The sequence below is a fragment of the Engystomops pustulosus genome, chromosome 7, assembly GCF_040894005.1.
Source record: "Engystomops pustulosus chromosome 7, aEngPut4.maternal, whole genome shotgun sequence".
Lineage (NCBI taxonomy): Eukaryota > Metazoa > Chordata > Amphibia > Anura > Leptodactylidae > Engystomops > Engystomops pustulosus.
The window spans coordinates 71,822,024-71,844,934 of NC_092417.1; the positions used below are offsets into that span (position 1 = coordinate 71,822,024).

General features: G+C 42.1%; 1 protein-coding gene across 3 annotated transcripts; it reads left to right on the forward strand.

The window, feature by feature from the left end:
• The first annotated feature begins 345 nt into the window (after positions 1–345).
• GALC (galactosylceramidase) lies at positions 346–22,436 on the forward strand. 3 transcript variants are annotated; one of them, XR_011848905.1, is made up of 18 exons: positions 346–502; positions 700–768; positions 3,806–3,869; positions 6,744–6,857; positions 6,992–7,131; positions 7,480–7,518; positions 10,183–10,313; positions 11,935–12,090; positions 12,212–12,336; positions 13,660–13,787; positions 15,876–15,965; positions 16,060–16,149; positions 18,032–18,176; positions 18,757–18,937; positions 19,658–19,821; positions 19,907–19,983; positions 20,671–21,521; positions 21,898–22,436. XR_011848905.1 is itself a non-coding variant. In XM_072116727.1 (17 exons), the coding sequence occupies exons 1-17, from the start codon at positions 383–385 to the stop codon at positions 20,824–20,826; spliced, it is 1,986 nt and encodes a 661-aa protein (XP_071972828.1). In that variant the 5' UTR covers positions 346–382; the 3' UTR covers positions 20,827–22,436. The 3 variants fall into 3 exon arrangements, 2 of the variants coding, with proteins under 2 accessions (XP_071972828.1, XP_071972827.1); XM_072116727.1 differs by lacking the exon at positions 10,183–10,313 and adding an exon at positions 8,056–8,183 and having other exon boundaries at positions 20,671–22,436; XM_072116726.1 differs by having other exon boundaries at positions 20,671–22,436.
• The last annotated feature ends 475 nt before the right edge of the window (positions 22,437–22,911 follow it).

The window sequence follows — 22,911 nt, forward strand, 5'->3', positions numbered from 1 at the left end:
GTATCACACTTGAAAGGCTTAGATACAGCAGCACAGCAGAGAGTATCACACTTGAAAGGCTTAGATACAGCAGCACAGCAGGGAGTATCACACTTGATAGGCTTAGGTACATCAGCTCAGCAGAGAGTATCACACTTGATAGGCTTAGATACAGAAGCTAAGCAGATGGTAGCTCAGAATATTAGATGCAGCTGCTCAGTAGCCGTACACTATGGGTGGGGCTCAGTAAATGATATCACACATGGTTTAGATACAGGAGTGTATCGCACGTGTCAGGCTTAGATACACATTACACGCCTCTGTTGCTAGGCGCCGAGACTTCCGGGTGTCATATGACGCGGTCAGGTGACCGCAGGAGGTCAGATGACTGCAGGCGGCAGTAATGTGGCCTCTGTGGTGGGCTGCGCTGTGTGTGCAGGGGGTGCGGGCGGTGTATGAGCTCAGTGACCGGGGAGGGCTGGGCCGGGAGTTTGATGGCATCGGAGCAGTGAGCGGAGGAGGGGTGAGTGCACCGGGCACAGGCAGGGGGATATACCGGAAGATTGACAGGTCGCTATCTGCACAGGAGGCTGCGGGGGGGATTCAGGAATAAGGGGGGTTATAAGGAATAAAGGATACTGGGTGGAGTGGTAGGGGGCTGGTGGGTGCTGCTATGCTTGGTTAGATGTAATGACTTTCCTAATCTTGTCTTGTCCCCAGGCCACATCCCGTCTGCTGGTGAATTACCCAGAGCCGTACCGCTCCCAGATCCTCGATTATCTGTTTAAGGTAAATGGTGAGAGCTTTGCCTCCCTATATGTTCAGTTTTACATTGACACCTGCAGTCTATAAGATGGGGTAACTTCTGCTGGGCTTCTCTGCCCCAAATAGCCCTTCACCCCATTACACATCCCACCAGACGGGTCCTTCAGGAGTGAACGTTTTGTGTGTACGGTTCCTGTGTTGTCTTTTGTTGGTATGTGAGCATGACATAAGGGGACAAAGAGATGGTAACATCTGGATCAGACTACACTGGGGCAGCTATAGTCTGCCACTATGGAGACACATGATACGTGGGAGCTGTATACCCAAACTTGTGTAATTATACTCCATGGATCCAATGTAACAAACCTGCAGCTGTGACTAGGACTAGCTGAGTATAGGTATTCTGCTTTAGAGCAAAGATAGACATGCAAAAATGATGTTGGTGCTGGAGTACTGCAATTCTCATTATTTCCCCACTGTCATAATGTGAATAGTATTTTCATAATCTTAGGAGACGTTGGGCTGGGTGTCACAGCATGTCCGGGCACAGAGGAAGTAGTGTTATCTCTGTGCCTCTTATCGTGATCTGGTCAGAAGCATTTACATGGGCCGCACCTTAGCACTGCTTATCGTACATGGCCTCCTGATCAGAGGATATACATCTCCCTGTATGAAGAGGTTTCTGCTTCACAGTCAGTAAATATCAGAACTTAAAGGGTAACCGTCATTCTGAGCAAAAGAAATTTAATTCTGCTCCAGATGTCACTGGGAATCATTCCTCAGTATTTGTCTCTTGGTCCCCATTTAGTACCTTTTTTGGCTCAAACATGGGAACTACAAGCAGCAAGATGTAGGGGCAGGACCTGCCTCATGTAACATCATGACAAGCATGTGCTGCTGACCAATGAGACCATAGCTTGTGCATCATACACCCAGGCGAGTGTGGAGCTTGTAGCTAAGAGGCTGAATAACATACATAAGAAAAATGTGAAGGTTTATTCAATGACGAGAAAAGTTTCAGTATTATAACTTGTAACTAGAGAACAGTACACCTATACAAGGAGTAAGGGGCACAGACACAATATACCCTAACTAGATTAAATAGATTGTTCCCGAAGCCAAATAACACCAACAACACAAAAGCATAAAATAACACTTTATTAAGTCAATTAAAACACTTCCATTTAAAAAGGCAACATACGCAGAAAAATTCCATCAATGTTCAAATAACTAAATATACATGAGAAATAGATTGCAGTAGACCAATAAAGAGGTATAGAAGGCATAGTCCTCCGAACAAGTCAAGGTATTTGCATACAAACAAGTATTCCACATTACCCATAGGAATAACAGAGGACAGGGGACTCATGTACTGCTAGGAGCCCTAGTAAAAATCTCTCCCTGTCGCTCCCTAACTAACGTAGTAAGTATCTCTCCCTAGAAACGTTGAAACGCTCGTCCACTAGAAAATCAGGCGCTGACAGTGACATCTTAGTCTGAATGCAGTGAGGGTCAAGATATCCATTTTCCAAAAACTGTAGCTATTCAGTCCTCATCCCCTTATTGTGGATGTCCCTTCAGACTTTATGTAGCAGTTTCCTGCCAACCTTGATGTCACTGATTGTTTTGTGGTTTGTAATCTATAATCTGCGTCTGCTTTGACTTCTTGTTGACTATATGCTCAGCACAGTTTATTTACCGGTAACTATACTTTTATGAAATTTTTACTAGAAAATTGCAAAGGAATTTTGTGTAATAGAAGCCTACAGCAACTTGATCGCAGTGTGAAATGACAATGAGACAGATTTATCAAGCTGTCTTAAAGTAAGATTGTTCTTAGTTGCCCATGGCAACCAATTATAGCTCTGCTTTAAAATATTCTTGAACACTGGTAAAATGAAAGCTAAGCTGTAATTGGTTGCCATGGGCAACTAAGAGCATTCTTACTTTTACACTGGGGCAGATTTATCAAGCTGTCTATCTCACCAGACCTACTATAGAGTCATGCTGAAGTGTAAAGCATGTAGAAGGAACAATAAATAATCTCAGCTAGCATCACCGAGTAGAGTGGTTTACTATTGGAGCTTAGCTAAGTGTAAAGAATGAGGGGGCAGGTTAGTAGCCATGTATATTAGACTACCATATATACACGAGTATAAGTTGTTTTTCAGCACAAAAAATGTGCTGAAAAACCTCACCTCGGCTTATACTCAATCAAAAAAACAAACAGTGTACTCGCCTTCCAACTCCCCCTCGTTAGGTCCTCTTATATACAGCGATGCTCCGGCATCGGCTCCGTGTCCCCACGCTGTCGTGTTGTAAGCCGCACGCTGACATTCTGTGTGTGCCGGCATCGGCACACACTATGATGTCAGTTAGTGGCTGATGGCATGGTGCCTGCGACGGACAGCAGGGGGACACAGAGCTGATGCCGGAGCATTGCTGTATAAAAGAGGACCTGCCAGGGGGTGGGGCAACGGAAGGTGAGTACACTGTTTTTTTTCCTACAGGGGGCCGGCAGGCTGCACACTACAGGGGGCCGGCAGGCTGCACACTACAGGGGGCCGGCAGGCTGCACACTACAGGGGGCCGGCAGGCTGCACACTACAGGGGGCCGGCAGGCTGCACACTACAGGGGGCCGGCAGGCTGCACACTACAGGGGGCCGGCAGGCTGCACACTACAGGGGGCCGGCAGGCTGCACACTACAGGGGGCCGGCAGGCTGCACACTGGGGAGGCTGTGAACAATGCATTTCCCACCCTCGGCTTATACTCAAGTCAATAGGTTTTTGCAGTTTTTTTGTGTTAAAATTAGGGGTCTCGACTTATACTCCAGTATATACGGTAATTTGAGCCATATTTGGAGATTTTAGTTGGATCTACTAAGCATCTCCATTGTTCTAGAGATTTGGCAGATCATAAGGGTTTCAGAGAGGGCCGATGGATTTGGCTGTGTCCGTCTTTGGCCTAGAGTTCTTATTTATGAGGATGTGAGTGGGAATATCTGGAGATGTATAGAGTTTGTTATATATGAGTAACATACAGATATTTATATTTGCAGCCAAACTTTGGAGCTTCTTTGCACATCTTTAAAGTGGAAATTGGAGGTGATGCTCAGACTACAGGTATGTTACATTCTGTCACTTTTTACAAGTTCTGTTTATGGTAGTCTGTATTCTGTTTCTGCATTGCTGACGATGACTGAACCTGAATACTTCATGTTTTTCTTTTTTTTTTTTTTTTTATTCTTTTTGCAGTGAGGGATTATAGTCATGCTAAATTCATTAAATATGAGGATTTCCTAAAATATATTGATGGTTGTATATTTTGATGGGGAGTAACCCCCCCCCCCCCCCCACAAACAAATCTACTGCTAGCTGATTATTAAATGGTTCAATAAAGTTTTATTAGAACACACATACACTCACCGGCCACTTTATTAGGTACACCTGTCCAACTGCTTGTTAACACTTAATTTATAATCAGCCAATAACATGGCGGCAACTCAGTGCATTTAGGCATGTAGACATGGTCAAGACAATCTCCTGCAGTTCAAACCGAGCATCAGTAGGGGGAAGAAAGGTGATGTGAGTGCCTTTGAACGTGGCATGGTTGTTGGTGCCAGAAGGGCTGGTCTGAGTATTTCAGAAACTGCTGATCTACTGGGATTTTCACGCACAACCATCTCTATGGTTTACAGAGAGTGGTCCGAAAAAGAAAAAACATCCAGTGAGTGGCAGTTCTGTGGGCGGAAATGCCTTGTTGATGCCAGAGGAGAATGTGCAGACTGGTTCGAGCTGATAGAAAGGCAACAGTGACTCAAATCGCCACCTGTTACTACTAAGGTAGGCAGAAGAGCATCTCTGAACGCACAGTACGTCGAACTTTGAGGCAGATGGGCTACAGCAGCAGAAGACCACACCGGGTGCCACTCCTTTCAGCTAAGAACAGGAAACTGAGGCTACAATTTGCACAAGCTCATCGAAATTGGACAGTAGAAGATTGGAAAAACGTTGCCTGGTCTGATGAGTCTAGATTTCTGCTGCGACATTCGGATGGTAGGGTCAGAATTTGGCGTCAACAACATGAAAGCATGTATCCATCCTGCCTTGTATCAACGGTTCAGGCTGGTGGTGATGGTGTCATGGTGTGGGGAATATTTTCTTGGCACTCTTTGGGCCCCTTGGTACCAATTGAGCATCGTTGCAACGCCACAGCCTACCTGAGTATTGTTGCTGACCATGTCCATCCCTTTATGACCACAATGTACCCAACATCTCATGGCTACTTTCAGCAGGATAATGCGCCATGTCATAAAGCTGGAATCATCTCAGACTGGTTTCTTGAACATGACAATGAGTTCACTGTACTCAAATGGCCTCCACAGTCACCAGATCTCTATCCAATAGAGCATCTTTGGGATGTGGTGGAACGGGAGATTCGCATCATGGATGTGCAGCCGACAAATCTGCGGCAACTGTGTGATGCCATCATGTCAATATGGACCAAAATCTCTGAGGAATGCTTCCAGCACCTTGTTGAATCTATGCCACGAAGAATTGAGGCAGTTCTGAAGGCAAAGGGGGTCCAACCCGTTACTAGCATGGTGTACCTAATAAAGTGGCCGGTGAGTGTACACGGTACAAATAGTAACAATAAACACTAGCGGTTAACTGGATCCAAACTAAAATATAGAAGCTCACGTACTTTGGTTTTGGTAACAGATAATCAAAGGCAGTAACAACTGTTTTGTAGGACTAGATTTGTGCATGTCGGAGTCAACACAATCAGGGCCCCTCATATAGGACACTGCATAGTAACAGTGGCTCTATAGAATTACCCAGAGGACAAAACATGAAAAGCACATCGATGAGCACAGTATGGATCATGGCCACTGTAGTCCGTGATCTCAAGTAGGAGGAGAAGAGCAATGTCTCATCACCGCCGCCGGGGGAAAGGGCCAGGCGGGAGAGAGGTGAAGAGGACGTACCAGCGGGCTGAAGGGTGGGCCATGAGTTTGTGGTGGGTGGGAGAGTGCGGGCTAGCACAGGTGGGCAGCTCTGCAGACAAATTGCAGCATAGGACTACGAAGGGAATGGACAAACCTGTTCGTTGCCACCCCTCTCAGGGTCGAACAACCTTTTCACAGAGATCACCTAAGAACATAGGAAATATGTGTTTTCCAAAAGTCTAGGGAACCAAAACACCAGAGAGCCACGCATGGCAGTGTAGCTTTCAGCTTCTGTGCTACCGTGCTCTCCATCTACCATACAGATCCCTCCGGGCAGGCAACATGTGCTGTCACATCTGCCTGTGGGGGATCAAAGGCTGCAGGGGCTTATGGCCAGAAAGGAACCGACTCAGGCCTACCCGTTATATCATGCTACTGGGGGAATCCCTGTGGCTACGATTATGATTTGTATCGGTAACAAAATTAGTTATAAAGTAGAATGAAATAATTTTATGGTTTAGCGTTCCGATAAAGCTAGTTCCAATAAAGCTAGTAGTTTAACACTGCTACATCTGGGGTTGCGCTAGGAGCTGCTTACTTTAGTAAGAAGCACCTAACTGGATTATACAGTGTGACGGGTCTAGGATTAATCTAAGATCCTCACTTTTAAATTCCACCCTGGTCATAGAGCCTGAGGTATGGCAACTTGTAGCATTTTGGATGACCTGGGTCACTGAAGCACCATCATTATAATACAACCTTGGAAGACAATGGTTATACCAGCAGGTTTCCTGTAGTGAAGTTTGTGCTCCTGCAACAAAATTGGGTTTTGTGCTATTTAGTGGAAATCCACCACTAAATGTTATGTGTATTAACCATTAATGCTTCTGGGTAGCTCCCAGTAGTGGGGTTGCAGACATTTGTTTATTGGCAGCTTTGTTTCACTATTTGAGTTATAAAATAAGTCTTATCTTTATGTAAATTAAGCACAAGTACCTAAAAAGGGCATGATGTACAGAGGTAACCTGCTTTTCCTGTACCTCCTTAGATGGGACGGAACCTTCCCATATGCATTATCCAGACGACCAGAACTACTTCCGGGGATATGAGTGGTGGTTGATGAAAGAAGCCAAGAAGAGAAACCCAAACATTAAACTTGTGGGTGAGTGCAATGTCCTGCATTGTCTTCTCTACACACAGCCCACAGCCCCCTGCATGCTGTGCTGAATGGCCATAGGACCCCCAGGGAGCTCAGCTCTGAGCAGCTTGGTATGATTGGGTTCTCTTCTTTCTTAGGTCTTCCCTGGGCATTTCCTGGTTGGATCGGTAATGGCAAGAATTGGCCATATGACTTCCCAGATGTCACTGCATATTATGTCGTGTCTTGGATCATTGGGGCAAAGCAGTACCATGACTTGGACATAGATTACGTGGGGGTGAGTGTGGCCACAAATCACACCACAGAAATCTTTACACATGGCGAGTTTTATCTTTTAAGAAAATATTGAAGCATTTACTCACCAAAGTTTGCAGCAGTCTGTGTTGAGTGATTTCTTATATGCCTACTATGTCCATTGCATCCTTCCTATTCCTGTTGGGCTGCAGAATCACAAATCTCACTACTTCTGTACGAGGATAATCTGCTTTGATGTTGCTCTTATAGGAGAATTATTATATTACTGCTGATGTATTTTGAAATGCCTAAACTGATATGTTGTAGCAAACTCTTTTACAAAAAAATAGAAGCTATGGTATTATGTTTTCTCTTTCATTTTTGCCTGCAGATATGGAACGAGCGAGCATTTGATGCCACTTATATAAAGGTAGGTACTTAATATCTTCTTTGTGTTTTCTCATCTAAAGTCATTGCTTTTGCCTTTTATTTTTCTTCCGCAATGATTTTGTTCCCAATAATTGCATTCTCATTAACTGTCTGGACTTCCTTGCCTGAAGAGCTCACAATCCTAAAGATGATATTTTAAATGACCAAACGTTAATAGGGCTTAATTAACTCGTTCCTGGAAAAACACTAGGCTGTCACTTATTAGGATAAGGCTTATGCCCCAAGCTGTTATTTTGCTGTCCTGGTACATCAGCGGTGCTGTGATTTATGTTATCATTGTATTTGGTCTCTTTGTGTGGAATTCCTGATAAACTAGCATACTGGCAGCACAAAGATGCTAGATTATGCCATTTTTTTTTTAATGGAACCCTTTTTAAAAATAAATCCTAAACATGAACAAACATATGTGGCCAGAGTTGTTTCATATTAAGTGGAGAAGAGGAGGCTGAGAGGGAAGAGTCCTGGGCATTTTTGTTGCCTCTGTGGTTTTGGCTGACATTTAAACTTTGTCCCTGAGGTTCTTCGACACACCCTGGACAGGCTGGGGTTAAACAACGTTGGTATCATCGCTGCAGATGGACAGTGGGAAATTGCACATGACATGGTAGTTGATCCATATCTAAATGATGCTGTGCAGATTATAGGGTAAGTGAAAATTTACGCAGGACTGCAACTCTCTTCACTCCCTCATTCTCTATTGTAATCACCCCATTTAGCCTGCATTGTAGGTTGTGTGGAGATTCTTGTTGGGGTGTATGTGGGTGATAGTCCTGGTTCTCTGGTCCCTACACAATCGGCTGCCTTCAGAAAGCCCCACCAATCAATTTCCCTGAGCATTAGCAATTCAAAACGAGAAGAGAAAACTAGAGCTGGCACTCACCGATAAAAGTGAAATCTTTATTCCAAAATTGTATAAAACATCGCTGCAGGAGAGAAGAATACCGCAGGAGCCCACTGAAGATTTCACCTTTTTTTTTTTCACTTTATCGGTGAGTGCCAACTCTAGTTTTCTCTTCTTGTTTTGAATTGCTACATGTATCCTATTGAGGTTTTATTTTTGGAGCTAGAGCACACCCTTTTGCATATGTTGGTAACCTATACCCCATGCATGTCCATTTCTCTAGATCACTAAACCACAAGCATGGGATTTAAAAGATTAAATTATTATCTTTTACCTAAATCGTGTTTTCAGATATGGGCATCCGATGTGAAGCCTCTCAGTGTTGACTCATCTCAGACTCTCTTCACCTCTTTTTAGTTAATTTGCATAACATAAATGGGAGAGTTTTAACATAAAAGAGGGTATTCTAGAAAGGATATCTCCGTCCCTGGCAATTTAGTGGGGTGAAATCTGGTGACGGCAGTCGCATTAAGAACTAACATGAAACCAGTATGATCACAACTATGGATATGATCGTTGTATAAGAGATGATGGAAAGCTGTATTCAGACTGCAACTCTGAAAGTGACTGGAACATAAGACATAATGTTACTTAGGATCAGTACAAGGTACATAAAAGCAAATATTTAGATTGTTAGCTCTTCGGGTGATGGAGTCAGCTTCTAGTCTTATTAACAATGCTATCAGATCCGAAAGGAAATCAACTTAAACTTTTTACAGCGGTATGGCGCTCCCTCATTACTAGTCACAAAAAGACTCCTCAGTGCAGAGAGCACCTAATATATGATGAGTTACAGGACGGGTCATAAATTAGGTGCAGGGTTCGCCACAATTGGGATGTGTCGAGGGCAAGCAAAAGACTCCATTTGCCCCAAACTTCCGTTGATGAATGATCCTCAATATTATGACTAGGGTGCTGTTACGGAGTGCCATGACTGCTTTATTCTTTCCCTCTTTGCTTGTAAGTGTAATCTTCCGTCATCTCCCTCTGCGATGTACTGCATACATTCTTATTAATTCTTCATTATTCCATTATCTATTTGCAGACCCTCTGCTAAGGCATGGGCTGTGTTATCATGGGGAAGTACTGTTATAAGAAATGGCGAAACTTCCCAGGTCCCATTTTTAGTGCATGTTCACACCCTAGTATCCTACAACTTCTCTTACCCACTTACACCATGCAGTGTAAGACACACACAAACTGCTGCTGCATCTTCTATGTAAGGCTATATTCACACTGGCGTATGGGGAACGTATATACGGGCGATATACGTCCCCCATAGACGACAATGGGCGCACGGCGCCCTACGGGAGCGATACGGTGCAGCACACGTGCGGCACCGTACCGCTCCGTACCCCGGAAAAAGATAGGACATGTCCTATCTTTGTCCGTAGTACGGTGCCGTGCGCCATAACTTCCTATGGAGAGGGGTGGGGGTGAGCTGCGCTCACCTCCTCCTCCTCCTCTCCCCGTGCACTGCCGTTGCCCGCTACGGTACGGTACGGACGGGCAACGGCAGTGTGAATGTAGCCTAAGGTTCACAAACCATAATGGGGTTCTCTAAATATTGCTTTGTGTACATGCACATAAAATGCAATACTTTAGTATTTCCCACTGGAAAACACCTCGGCAATTCCAACTTTCTGACACCTGCATCATCTCCAGGTCTTATGTAATGCTCTTTTAAGAATACTTGATGTTCTGCCTCTTCTTTCTTTTTGCTTTACCCTCTTTTCCATTAAGTTACTGCGCTACACTTTGGATAAAAGTGGCCTGGAGCGGGTGAGGATCATAGCCAGCGATAATCTGTGGCAGCCAATTGCTTTCCAAATGCTGCGGGATGCCGAGCTCCTCAGGGTGGTCGATGTGATAGGGTAGGAAACTCTCCGTTATCCAGTGTAATCTCCCTGACACAGAGAATTAATCTTCTGAGGATGCACGCCGATTGTTGCGCATTCACAGGTTGCTATTTGTTGTATAACTGGCTCTGTAGGGCCAGCTTAGACTTTTTGTGTCAGCAGTTTTGAGGATAAAAAGCTGAAGACAATGTTTGGCCATGGAGAGTTGTGAAATCATACCTTGTGGATGTTGTAAGTAGCAGCAGGACTATGAAAGATGCGTTTTTTTTGTTTATTCCCGGGTTGTAGTTCGAGCACCCTAGGGCACTGGTGTATGCAAACTCTTCACTGAAAATAGCACTGCCCCTCCTCTCTGCTGTAATTTCCAAGGAAGACTTCTACTGAAGTGAAGCGACAGAGGGGCTTTGCTGTGTATAGTAAAGTGATCTCACATGTCAGTACATTATTGTGCTACAATCCTGGAATATAAATGCATCTTACACAGTCCTGCTGCTACTAACAATAAGCATATAGGTATGGTTACACTGGTCTCCAGGGCTGCTACCTAACAATGTATGCAGCTTTGTATCCTCTCCTATTCCCTTAAGGCCTGTTTTTTTCTCTTCCATGGTTGCAATCCTTATTCTGCTAGTGGAGTCACTGTATTAAATTGCTACTCCTGTATTAATGCCAAGTTACATCTTGTTTCATACTCCAGAGCTGCACTCTCTTCTGGTAGAGTCACTATGTACAGTACATACATTACAGTACTTATCCTGTACTGATCCTGAATTTCATCCTGTATTATAATCCAGAAACACACTTAGTATTCTGCTGGCTGTCAAGTGTAATGTATATGGACAGCCAAAACCCCATTGTTTTGTGAGAAAAAATGGGGAATGATTTTATTTTCATTGATGTCAATGCTGCTCTCTAGTGATGGATAGGCTGTATTCTCAGTGATGTCACTGCTGCTCTCTAGTGATGGATAGGCTGTATTCTCAGTAATGTCATTGCTGCTCTCTAGTGAATGGATAGGCTGTATTCTCAGTGATGTCACTGCTGCTCTCTAGTGAATGGATAGGCTGTATTCTCAGTGATGTCACTGCTGCTCTCTAGTGATGGATAGGCTGTATTCTCAGTGATGTCACTGCTGCTCTCTAGTGATTGATAGGCTGTATTCTCAGTGCTGTCACTGCTGCTCTCTAGTGAATGGATAGGCTGTATTCTTAGTGATGTCATCGCTGCTCTCTAGTGATGGATAGGCTGTATTCTCAGTGATGTCACTGCTGCTCTCTAGTGATGGATAGGCTGTATTCTCAGTGATGTCACTGCTGCTCTCTAGTGATGGATAGGCTGTATTCTCAGTGATGTCACTGCTCTCTAGTGATGGATAGCCTGTATTCTCAGTGATGTCACTGCTGCTTGCTAGTGATGGATAGGCTGTATTCTCAGTAATGTCACTGCTGCTCTCTAGTGATGGATAGCCTGTATTCTCAGTGATGTCACTGCTGCTCTCTAGTGAATGGATAGGCTGTATTCTCAGTGATGGTACTGCTGCTCTCTAGTGAATGGATAGGCTGTATTCTCAGTGATGGTACTGCTGCTCTCTAGTGAATGGCTGTATTGCCATTCTTTGTACTTATTTTTATTCCAGAGCTCACTATCCTGGGACTCTTACCGTTGAAGATGCAGTGTCTACAGGGAAAAAGCTTTGGTCTTCAGAGGATTACAGCACTTTCAATGATGAGATTGGTGGAGGCTGCTGGGCACGAATCCTCAACCAGAATTATGTCAATGGGAACATGACATCGTGAGTCTACTTTATTAAACTTTTTATGTTATTTGTCAATGACCCTTGTACAGGCGTTTAATGCCACCTCTGATCCCACAGAAACAATCGTGCAGGTAACATTTATATCTTCCCCCTGTAGAACCATTTCGTGGAATCTCGTGGCCAGTTATTATGAGCAACTGCCGTTTGGTCTGGAAGGACTGATGACGGCCAAGGAACCTTGGAGTGGCAATTACATTGTATCGTCTCCCATCTGGATAACAGGTAATTTCCTACCTAAAAGAGATAGTGTTGACAATTTTTGTTTTGACTCCTTAAATGTTGACAACAAAATATATTGTAATGTGTCGGTCATCTTTCCTGAGCTCTAGTAACAGAACTTGGTCATCTACTTTACAGCAGCCTCGTGGACGTAGGCATCAATGGTCCGGCACAAACTCATTGAAGTCTATTGGAGAGTTCCCAGTTGAGATGGGAAGTGTAGATAAGATGTTACATCATGTATTGTCAGTTGCGAAGGCAATGATTGCAATACAGTAAGAGATAAATCTATTGAAAACACACATCAGTGTTGTCTTTGATGAATGTGCTCAAAGGTAATGTCCATTTATAGGAAATTTTAGCAGAACAACCCAATAGGTTCACTAACAGTATATTATACTTACCCTGATAAAGATTCCCATTCACCTGGAGAAACGGGTTATGTGGACGCAGGGCAAAAGGACCAATGACATCTGCAAGACCCTTCAACCGCTGATAAAAGAGTAGCTATGATGGAGGGAGAAAGCATAGCTAGTTTGAACTTGATGGACTTGTGTCTTTTTCCAACCTTATATACTATGAATGCACAACCCCCATTCATCTGACTGAAGCCGACAGGGAATGTCACAAAGTTCTGAGTCCTGCTGCCTGGGGCTCAAGAGATCTGCGGTGAACGGGAAACTTTACCTGGGTAAAAATTGTATGGGAGACATTGTTTAGGGTCTTATACTAAGGTTTCCTACAGGGCTGGCCCAACACTGGAACGGAGTCCACAAATATATAATAAATTTGTACAGTTGGTTTAATGCAGTATGTGCTGAATATATTTTCATAAGAATTTTGGAAAAATTGGGGAAATTGAGAAGTCGATAGGTTCGCTTACTGACTCCACAGCCCTGGTAAACTATAAGTGTAGAACAATTTTAACCTAAAAACTTGGTTTTAAACTAGGTCATTCTGGTGACACATTCCCTTTAAGAGAGTACAGAGAACCTTAAATGTAATTTTGAAGCTGGAGCTAAGCTGTCATGTATAATAGCCAAGCCAGACATGTATCACATCCAGCCTGAAATGCTGATAATGGGGAGTGATAGATTGAATGAATCCGTCATGGTGTCTGCAGCTTGTAATTGCCAGTTAAAACAGCAGTAGATTTGTTTACCTGCAGATAAAATTCTCACACAGCTGCGGGTTTGTTACAACACATCAATCTACACAATCCTCTTAGCTAAAGGCATCAGCACAAGACCGTTCATTCAAGGGATCATCCGTTGTATCCAATCTTTTTGCCTGGAGTCTTGATGTATGTGTTTTCCTCTGTCACAGCTCACACAACTCAGTTTACACAACCGGGATGGTTTTATCTAAAGACGGTTGGCCACTTGGAGAAAGGTGGGAGCTACGTGGCCCTCACTGACAGGATGGGGAACATCACAATTATTATTGAGACCATGGTAAGTAAGAGGCTGGAGATGTTTAGTAATCATGGAGCTATATGTTTCTTCCTGCCAACTACATTACATGTAATGTTTTTTTCCATACCTAGTATCTGGGTAACTTTTTCCGATGTGATCTTGGAGAGAAATTACCGAAGTCTAATGGATCTGTTAAATGTCCCATGATTAGAATAAACTTGTAATGGCTTCTGTTAGAGCTCCCGTTATTTGAGTCAATCATTGGACAGGAGCAATTGGGTGCAGTGTATTATACTAGAGATCAATTGATCTTATGTCAGTGTCCCCTTGGACAACTGACAACTTGGAAAACTTATTGACTGGGAAATGCATTGTTTGCAGCCTCCCCTTGCTCGTGAAAGGCTCGCCACCCTGCCCTTGCTCGTGAAAGGCTCGCCACCCTGCCCTTGCTCGTGAAAGGCTCGCCACCCTGCCCTCGCTTGTTAAAGGCTTGCCACTCTGCTCTTGCTCTATAAAATAGTGAGGGGTTTTCAACAGAAAAACCCTGTCTGTAAGAAAAATGCGCGCAAAAGATATCATTGTGTGTTTTGTTTTTTTTCTCTTTTTAAATACTATACATTTGGTATAGTTGAGTTCGTGTGGACCAGTAGAAAAACTTTTTATGTCATCTAGCCTTTTTTTTTTTTTTTTATTATCCCCCATGACAGCCAAATGGAAGTTGACTCAACCCCTTCAGGACCACTCCACCTATATATACAGCAGCTTTTACTGTGACAACTTGCAGAAAGAATGTAAATTTACGTCATGACAGTAGCCAACTTTAAACGGCTATATTTTCTGAATCCTGGATCTAAAAACAGATGGGAGAATCACCCCTATAATTTGGTAAATGGATTGTCTATGGATGCTTCACAGAACCAGAGACATCCACTCTTAAATTTGTACTAAAAAAAGTAGATTTTTATCTACAGCTTTCTATTGCCGATTGTAACTTTAAGAGTGGATATCTCCTGTTCTGGTAGGCATCTATTAACAATCCATATATCATATTAAAAGGGAGACTCTCCTGTTTAATATGACTCTCCGTTTTTAATAAGATTTTTTTTCTAGGTGCAAGTGTTCAGGAGATGTAGGCCTTTTAAGTGTACCCCCCTACAGAGGGTCAGCAGAAGGCAGATTATAGAAGGAGCTGCTGGAAACAGTTTCAATTTCACTTTTCATTATTGCAGAAGTACATTCACCCTCTGGATCTATAGCTGAACCTGGGAAAGGGTGATGGAATAAAGCTGTACTGTTAATGATGTTAATATTTGGCCTGGTCCTTTTGGCACTAATGAAGATCGCTACTGAAAGGGTTAACAGTGCCTGGATCTTATAGTCGGGAGGTGGGGGAGTCAAGCTGAGTGGATGGGGAAATTAGGGTTTGTTGGGGTTTAGTAATTAAAATAAGTAGTGGTGTGGGAGCAGAACTGTCTCTGTGTGTATATAGCAGAGCAGACGACAATGCACTGTGCCGCGATTCAATAAGATCGTGCGCCCCCATTTCCTGAATGTGTCGCTTCCTCGCTCAGGTCCGTTGGAGTTCACCATCTTCCTCCCGGTGCATGTAAGTGCATTGTATGCGACACAGTTTTAAATCCTGCGGTTTGTCTGCAGGTATGCCCCCCGATTTGTGCTGCTGCAACAAAATCCGATTGCGTGCGGCAAAATCCCCTTCAAAATGCCTGTCACAGCGGCGCAAATCCGAAAACGTCTGAATATCTGACTAAATTGTGGTCCGCTGGACCCTTAGAAAATATGCCCCATTATGTGGGAGCTATTGAAGAGATGTTTTTTTCTTTCCGTGTCTAAATCTTGGGTATATCTTATAGTCCAAAAGAAACTGTATATAAGTTAAATACTCCAATTCACATTTCCAACACATTACCAAAAAAAACCCCTAAAAAAGCAAAACATTAGTTAAAATAGTTTTGAGGCATTCGGTATGATATTAGAAATAAGACTCTAATACCCAGAGATGACCCTTTGTTAAGATTTCCAATGTTAAGTTTTAACAATATTTGAATTACAAACAGTATGTGTGTGTTATTTCCCAGATTCTAATCCTCTCCTCAATTATGTATCTAGTCTCATGACCACTCTGTCTGTATCCGACCCCCACTGCCCAAATTTAACGTCTCTGCGCAGAATGCCACCTTTAAGCTGGATGGATCCTTTGTGAGTATCAAAAATGTTAATGTCAAAGTATATAACAATTCTTAATTAAACCTTTATATCATTATTCTGATTTATACATGACCTCTCTTTGTAGAATGATCTGAAGTCTCTGCAGGTCTGGTATTCCAAGCTGTGCACCAATGCCACCAAACCCACTCTATTCACAAAGAAGGCAGCAATACCGGTAACTATGTAAAACCTGTCTGACACTAAACTTACAGAAAAGAAAAGGGGTCAAGAAAGGTTCTGATCTTAATAGTTTATATATAAGGGGGAGATTCATGAGGTGAAGAATAAGCAAGAGCACTAAGCAGAGTTGTTTTATATCTGTCACGAATAAGGTCAGATACAAAAGATGGGGGATGAGTCCTGACCTTAAGCTAATATATTCCCGTTATGCACTATAGAATAAGTATAATCTAAAGCAGAGATGTTTAAAATCTATAACAAGTGGAAATACAAGTGGTGGGAAGCATACAATCAGTATGAATAAGGAAATATAGAAGTGGTGCAGCAGCTTTCGGAGCTTACAGCTTCAGGAATATGGGGAGAGATGAGAGGTGAAGGACAAGTAAGCACCCTCAGTATGCATTCTGGAAATACACACTGGTTAAACTGTACTGAACATTTTTATCAATTTCCTTCATAAATAGATTTTTAAAAGCGTTATTGACATAAAATCTTACCAGATGTTGGTAACAACACATCCGTTCAACAATGGCAGAAACAAAATCTAAAAATGCATGTCCAAAAATTATGTGTTTTAATGAGAAATGACACAGGGTAAAAATATTGAACACACAAAGAGAGATGCATAAAGCCATGGAGGGTCAAGACACTAGCTGAAATCGATCAGTAATCAATCCTGTCACTTCAAAATAAATGACCTGTAATAAGGTATCTTATAAACAAGACAAGAAACATCTAATTGGAAAAGCCAGTGAGCTGTCTCGTGACCTGTGCAACTTGGCCCTTTTTTGTTTTTGTGTTTCCATATTTCGCTCCCCACCTTCATAAGTCTATAACGTTTTCATTTTCCCATACACAGAGCTGGGCATGGGCTTGTTTTCTGCAAAGCAAATTTTAATTTGAATGCCAATGGCTAAGCCACCAGCAGCGGTTGTGGGTGTCTGCAATATGCAGCAAACACCTGGCTTGTATGGAGAGGAGTCATGAGTGCTCTCCATACTCCCAAAACAAGACATTCTTGATAAAAATCTGTTACCATTTTCTAGGATGATGAACATGCAATGAGGGAGGACATTTCAGATAGACAATGATCTCAAATACGCAGCTAAGAAAACTTCTTTCTCTTAAACCAAAGAATGGCCCAGCCAATCACCTGACCTGGATCCTTCAGAGAATCTATAGAATGAACTAAAGCTCAGAGGTTATATAAGGACCTCACTGATGTTTCAGGATTTGAAGAGTGTTTTTATGGAAGAATGGGCCAGAATCACACCTGAGCAATGTATAAGACTAGATTCTCCATACAGGAGGTGTATTGAAGCTGTAATCAACAACAGAGGTTTTGGTATAAAGCATTAAATACATATCAGTAAGTGTGTTTTTAAAAGTCATTCCTTGTGTCATTTCTCATTATGACATACATTTTGGTTTGATTTCTTTGCCAGTATGGATTGGATGGTTTGTGACCAACATCTGATGAGAGATTCATGTCAATAGAACTATATTTACTTTGATGTTAAATTGATAACCTGTACATTACTTATTTCACCTAAGCATATATTCTTAAAATTTTAAGGCCACATTCGGACGGCTCTGTGCATGGGTGTAGCACATATGTGGGTGGAGGAGTGAGTGCTCCTCACCCCTGCTCTCTCCATAGAAATACAAGTAGTATCGGGGGACATAGACCTCAATGGGGGCCCCGATGCAAATTCTGCAGCCAGATTATTATTTTTTTTTGTTCTGGTTTTAGAGTGAAACTAAAAAGTTTGGATCCTGTCCTTAGGAGCTTACATTTTCTTTTTTTCACTGGCTTTTAAATATAAAATCTTCTTATATCTTTCAAAATGCTGAAAAGATGACCTTGTGTTTTTAAGGTTAAAGACGGTTCATTTACTCTGGAGCTCAACGTGGATGAGGTTTACACATTGACAACCCTAAAAACAGGCCAGAAAGGCTCGTATCCAAACCCACCAGAATCTCAACCTTTCCCTCGAAAATATAAGGATGACTTCAATGTCCGTAAGTTCCTGAGAAATACTGGGGAAAATTTATTTATCTGTCCGCAACAGAATTCTGTTGTACTTTGCACTAAGAAACTGTCTGCACCCTGATTTTTATAACCAGGGTTGTAGACTGTTTTCTGTCTCTCCTATGACTAGCTGGACAAAAGGGTTGTGGCCTATCGTAAGGGGGCTTGACATTACGCAAAAAGGTCCATGCGCCAAAAATATTCCTGACCCGACAGAATTTTGTCCTAGTTTTCTGGCGTAAAGTAAGCGAGCTAATAGGAGGTGCAGAGTACGACTAGACAGTCTTATACTAGGACAGATTTATCATCCAGCATTAGACACTTATATGAATGTGGTGCAGAATAAGACGGTCTAATCTAACTCTGCACTGTATAACTTTAGGACACTTTTTATAAATCTGCCCCATCGTGTCCATTGGTTCTCAAACATCTTCTTAAGTTTGTATGATGTCAGCATTGAGCTGCAGGACTTTATGATCATTTCGTTATGGTGCCATTCTCCGTAAGAGATCTTGTTACTTGTAATAAATAATACAAGATTTTATATGTTTTATCTGCTTTCTTATCTAGGTAACCCTCCCTTCAGTGAAGCTCCATATTTCGCAGATCAATCAGGAGTCTTTGAGTATTTTACAAACACCTCAGATCCCGGAGATCACGTCTTCACACTCCGTCAAGTCCTGACTCAGCGGCCAATCACCTGGGCTACTGACTCTTATCAGGCAATCAGCGTGATTGGAGATTACTCATGGTGAGAAATCTCTTGTACTCGTTACTACATGAGTAGCACATGGACCCCAGGCAATATATTTAAATATCTTTACAATGCAAAGAAAAAATTGAGCCCTATAAGGGTGATGCCACACATGGCGTTTTTAGTCCGTTTTTAAGCATGCGTTTTTAGTTTGTTAAAAAATGCATCCTTTTTGACTGTTTTTGTCTGTTTTTTCCCAATTATCTTAATTAAGATAATTGTGAAAAATGGACAAAAACTATCAAAAACGCATGCGTTTTCAAAAAGCGGATTCGTTTCGTTTAAAAAAAAAAAAAAAAACTCTTGCTGAAAAACTGACTTAAAACTCCATGTGTGGCATCACCCTAAGGGTATGATGAGGATAGGATGGAGTTTGTTTTGATAGTGAATGAAAAAACAAATGAAGATATTCATACTCGGAAGCATGACTTTTGCTTTATGTAACCTGACGCGTTATAGACCATTGCAGTCTTCAATGGTTGTTAGGAGACTTCGGAGAGCTGACTATCTCCCTTGGTTTTTCTACTACAAGGACTATCCTTTTTGTCCAAGTGGTGCACTAAGGAGCTGAGCTGACTACTTCTCATTTGTTTCTATATGATAGTACATATTCAGCAACAGAGGGAAAGCGGAGAGTGTGAAAATGGTGAGAAATGATGAGTGAAAATACAACAGATAAGATTCTGTTCTTTAACTTGACCCTTCCGCTCCACACAGGTCCAATGTTACCATAACCTGTGACGTCTACATCGAGACCCCGGATACAGGCAGTGTTTTTATTGCTGCCAGGATAGATCAGGGCGGGTCACCTGCATATTTGGCCAAAGGGATCTTTTTATGGGTCTTTGCAGACGGTACTTATAAAGTCACAGCAGATTTGCGTAAGTATTCACCCCCAGAGGAATGTAGAGCAAGCTGTCACAGTCTTGTATTGTCTCCTAATTTCTCTGTTTTTTCCTTTTTTAGTTGGGAAGATCATACTGAGGAAGGGTCTCTCTGGGGTCCGGGCAAGACACTGGCACACACTGACCCTCCGTGTTGAGGTAAGAGGGAGAGTAATCCTGTATTTCTACCATTTATCTTGTTTTTTAAAATTTCAGTTATTTCAGCTAGCAGCAAAAATAAAAAGGCGAGGAAACCCTGTTCTGGATCCCCTATAAATATTTACATTTTCCGCAGATCAGCAGTTCCTGACCAATAAAACATCTGTTCCTGATTAGATGCCATGGGCCAGTACACAAGTAAACCAACTCAGAGAGGCTAGGCTAAACCAAAATACACCCAAATAGACTACAATACAGGGAGGACCAAAATCTGAGGTAATATGTCCTCAAATTAGCAGCAATTAATAGAATACCCCAAAATTTGGGGTGGGGGGCATGATGCCATGAGGGGCGTATGGAATTTTTTTTTTCCTGCTTCTCAGTACGTGGCATAGAAAATTCACTTTTACTAGGAGGTTTCCCAGAAAACAAGCCCTCATAAATCTATGCACATGGAAAAATAAAAAAGTTATCCATTGTCTTGCCTTTACCAAAAATGTCTTTTTACATAGTTGTGCACAATGGAAGACAAAGCATAGTTTAGCAATGTATTGGCCATCCACAACCTAATCAAGCTAGATCTGTAAAAAGAATCCGATTGAGGGACCACTGTGAATGAATGAATTGGGTTTTTTTGCACAGCATTATTGTCTTGTCTCATTATAACATTTTCTATTTGTGATTCAGGGTTGTACAGCCTACGGCCTGCTAAATGGTAGCCTCCTGTTTAAGGACGTCTTGACTGTGGGTCCTATGCATGGCTGGGTCGCCATAGGGACCGGCTCCTTTGAGTTTGCTCAGTTTGACAACTTTATGGTTGAAGCTGAAGTTACCGATACATAAGGAAACCATTGTTGAAGAACCTTATGTTGGAACAATGTGAACGGTCTGGGGTCTCCTAAATCAAATATTACTATAACACTAGGAGGCTGTGAAGGAAATGTAACTATGTAAAGCTTTTCTGAAGGGGTGGAAGCTCTGATGATTGCACTACTATGGAAGGAGAAGGGTCTCCATATAGAGCATTTAACTTCTTAACATGAAAACCCGTAACTGAAATCGCTCACATTCTGATTACACAATGGCCAGAATTTATTTCCCCCAATCACACCCTCTAATAATAATAATAATACTGCTACTACTACAACAGTGGTAGAGGGGGCTGCCTGCCTTTGTGGGAATTAATAATTTTTTATATGGCAATTTAATACATCTACATGAATCTCCACACAAAATACACATAAAAGGACTTTTCTATCTACCACAGAACTAAAGTGTAGTCACTGCAGAATAAAAGTTTTGTTCACCTTCTAAATAGATTTATGTCTCTATTATTGAGAATTGTTCAGATCTCTGCTTGCTGTCATGAAATGTAAGTAATGTCCAGAAGCTGAGAACCTTCATGTCACAGCTGAGAGTTTGCATCCGTTTTTCGGTGTAACTGTTCCTCTGTGCATAATATATGTAAGAGCAACGAACAAGGCAAATACATTGTAACAGATCTGCAGTTGTTTATTTCGGAAGGACCACTACTAAATGTGTTCCTTATTTGGTAATAACATTGTATAAGATTGTACATACAATGCGTATTGTGTATGTTTATTTAGACATGATATGAAAACCTCTATGGAAATATTTGGCTATTTAAAGTTTTGTCTTCAGATATGGCTCTGCATAAAAGTTATAGTTAAATCCACTATCCTGGTGCTTTGCACTCTGCACATTTGAGGCACCAAAGAATAACCGGGAAGGTTGATTAATGTTGATTAAAAAGCTTCCACAATGACCTTGTCATCTGCTTGGCTGGGTAGCAGTGTGACACGTTGTTACCCGTCTGGTTACTCTCATGGGTACCCTCACATTTTATGGCACTTCTGCACTTGATCCTGTAGAGATTGACAGGAGACTGATAAGGGATCACATTATTCACTTCGCCCATCGAACATTAAAGCGCACCACACTAACCCCTCCAAACTCACTAACCGTAATATGTAGTACCCTGGTGGTTGTTTTAGCATATTTCTATTTTTTTTTTCTGTAGGAAGCAGTCAGTCAAGCAGGCAACCCTGTCTCCTGCAGTCAGGCTGCTGCGCCCAATCCATGCATCTGGCCTCCTAGATCTCCGGATAGCCAGAAGGTGACCTCACAATTAGGAGGCAGGGCTGGGCCAAATGCAAGGAGTGGGCAGAGCAGACTGACTGCAGCAGGCGGGGTTGCCCGACTGCCTGCACTACTGCTTTCTTCAAAAGAATAAAAGATGATTTTCATTCGTAGAAATATGCTAAAAACACCTCCAGGGGATGTACATATTACATTAGAAGGAACTGTTAGTGGGTTTGGGGGCTTAGTATGGTGACAGGTTCACTTCAAATGATTTTGTGTGGTTTTTGATGAAGAAAGTATTTTACTTAAAGGGTTATTAATGACATTAAATATACTGTTATTAATCGGTATTGGTGTAAATTGTTTTTATTTTCTACATGCCTTGTTAATACCATGTTACTCTATAAGAATGATAGAATTACATGTAGCAGCACTAAAATACAGCGACTGTAATGCTAAGTAACTCCATCCCTAGTAGAAAGAACAGAAAGAGGTGGTGTTTTCAGACACAATGACACCCCTAACAGACATTACTGGTACACAGGGGCAGTATTTATTTTCTGTTCTTATACCAATTGTGCAGTGTTATAGTAGTTATATTCTTATCCATATGATGCAATATAGTAGTTCCTGTATATTCTTCTATACAGGGTGAAGTATTATAGTTATATTCTTGTGCATATGAGGTAGTATTATAGTAATTAATAGCCTTGTATATAGGAGGTAGTATTATTGTAGTCCAAAAAACAAAAGGCGTTGTCAGCTCACCTGGGATGCAGTTAAATGATCGAGCACGAATTTCGCCAGCTTCAATGGAGTATAGCA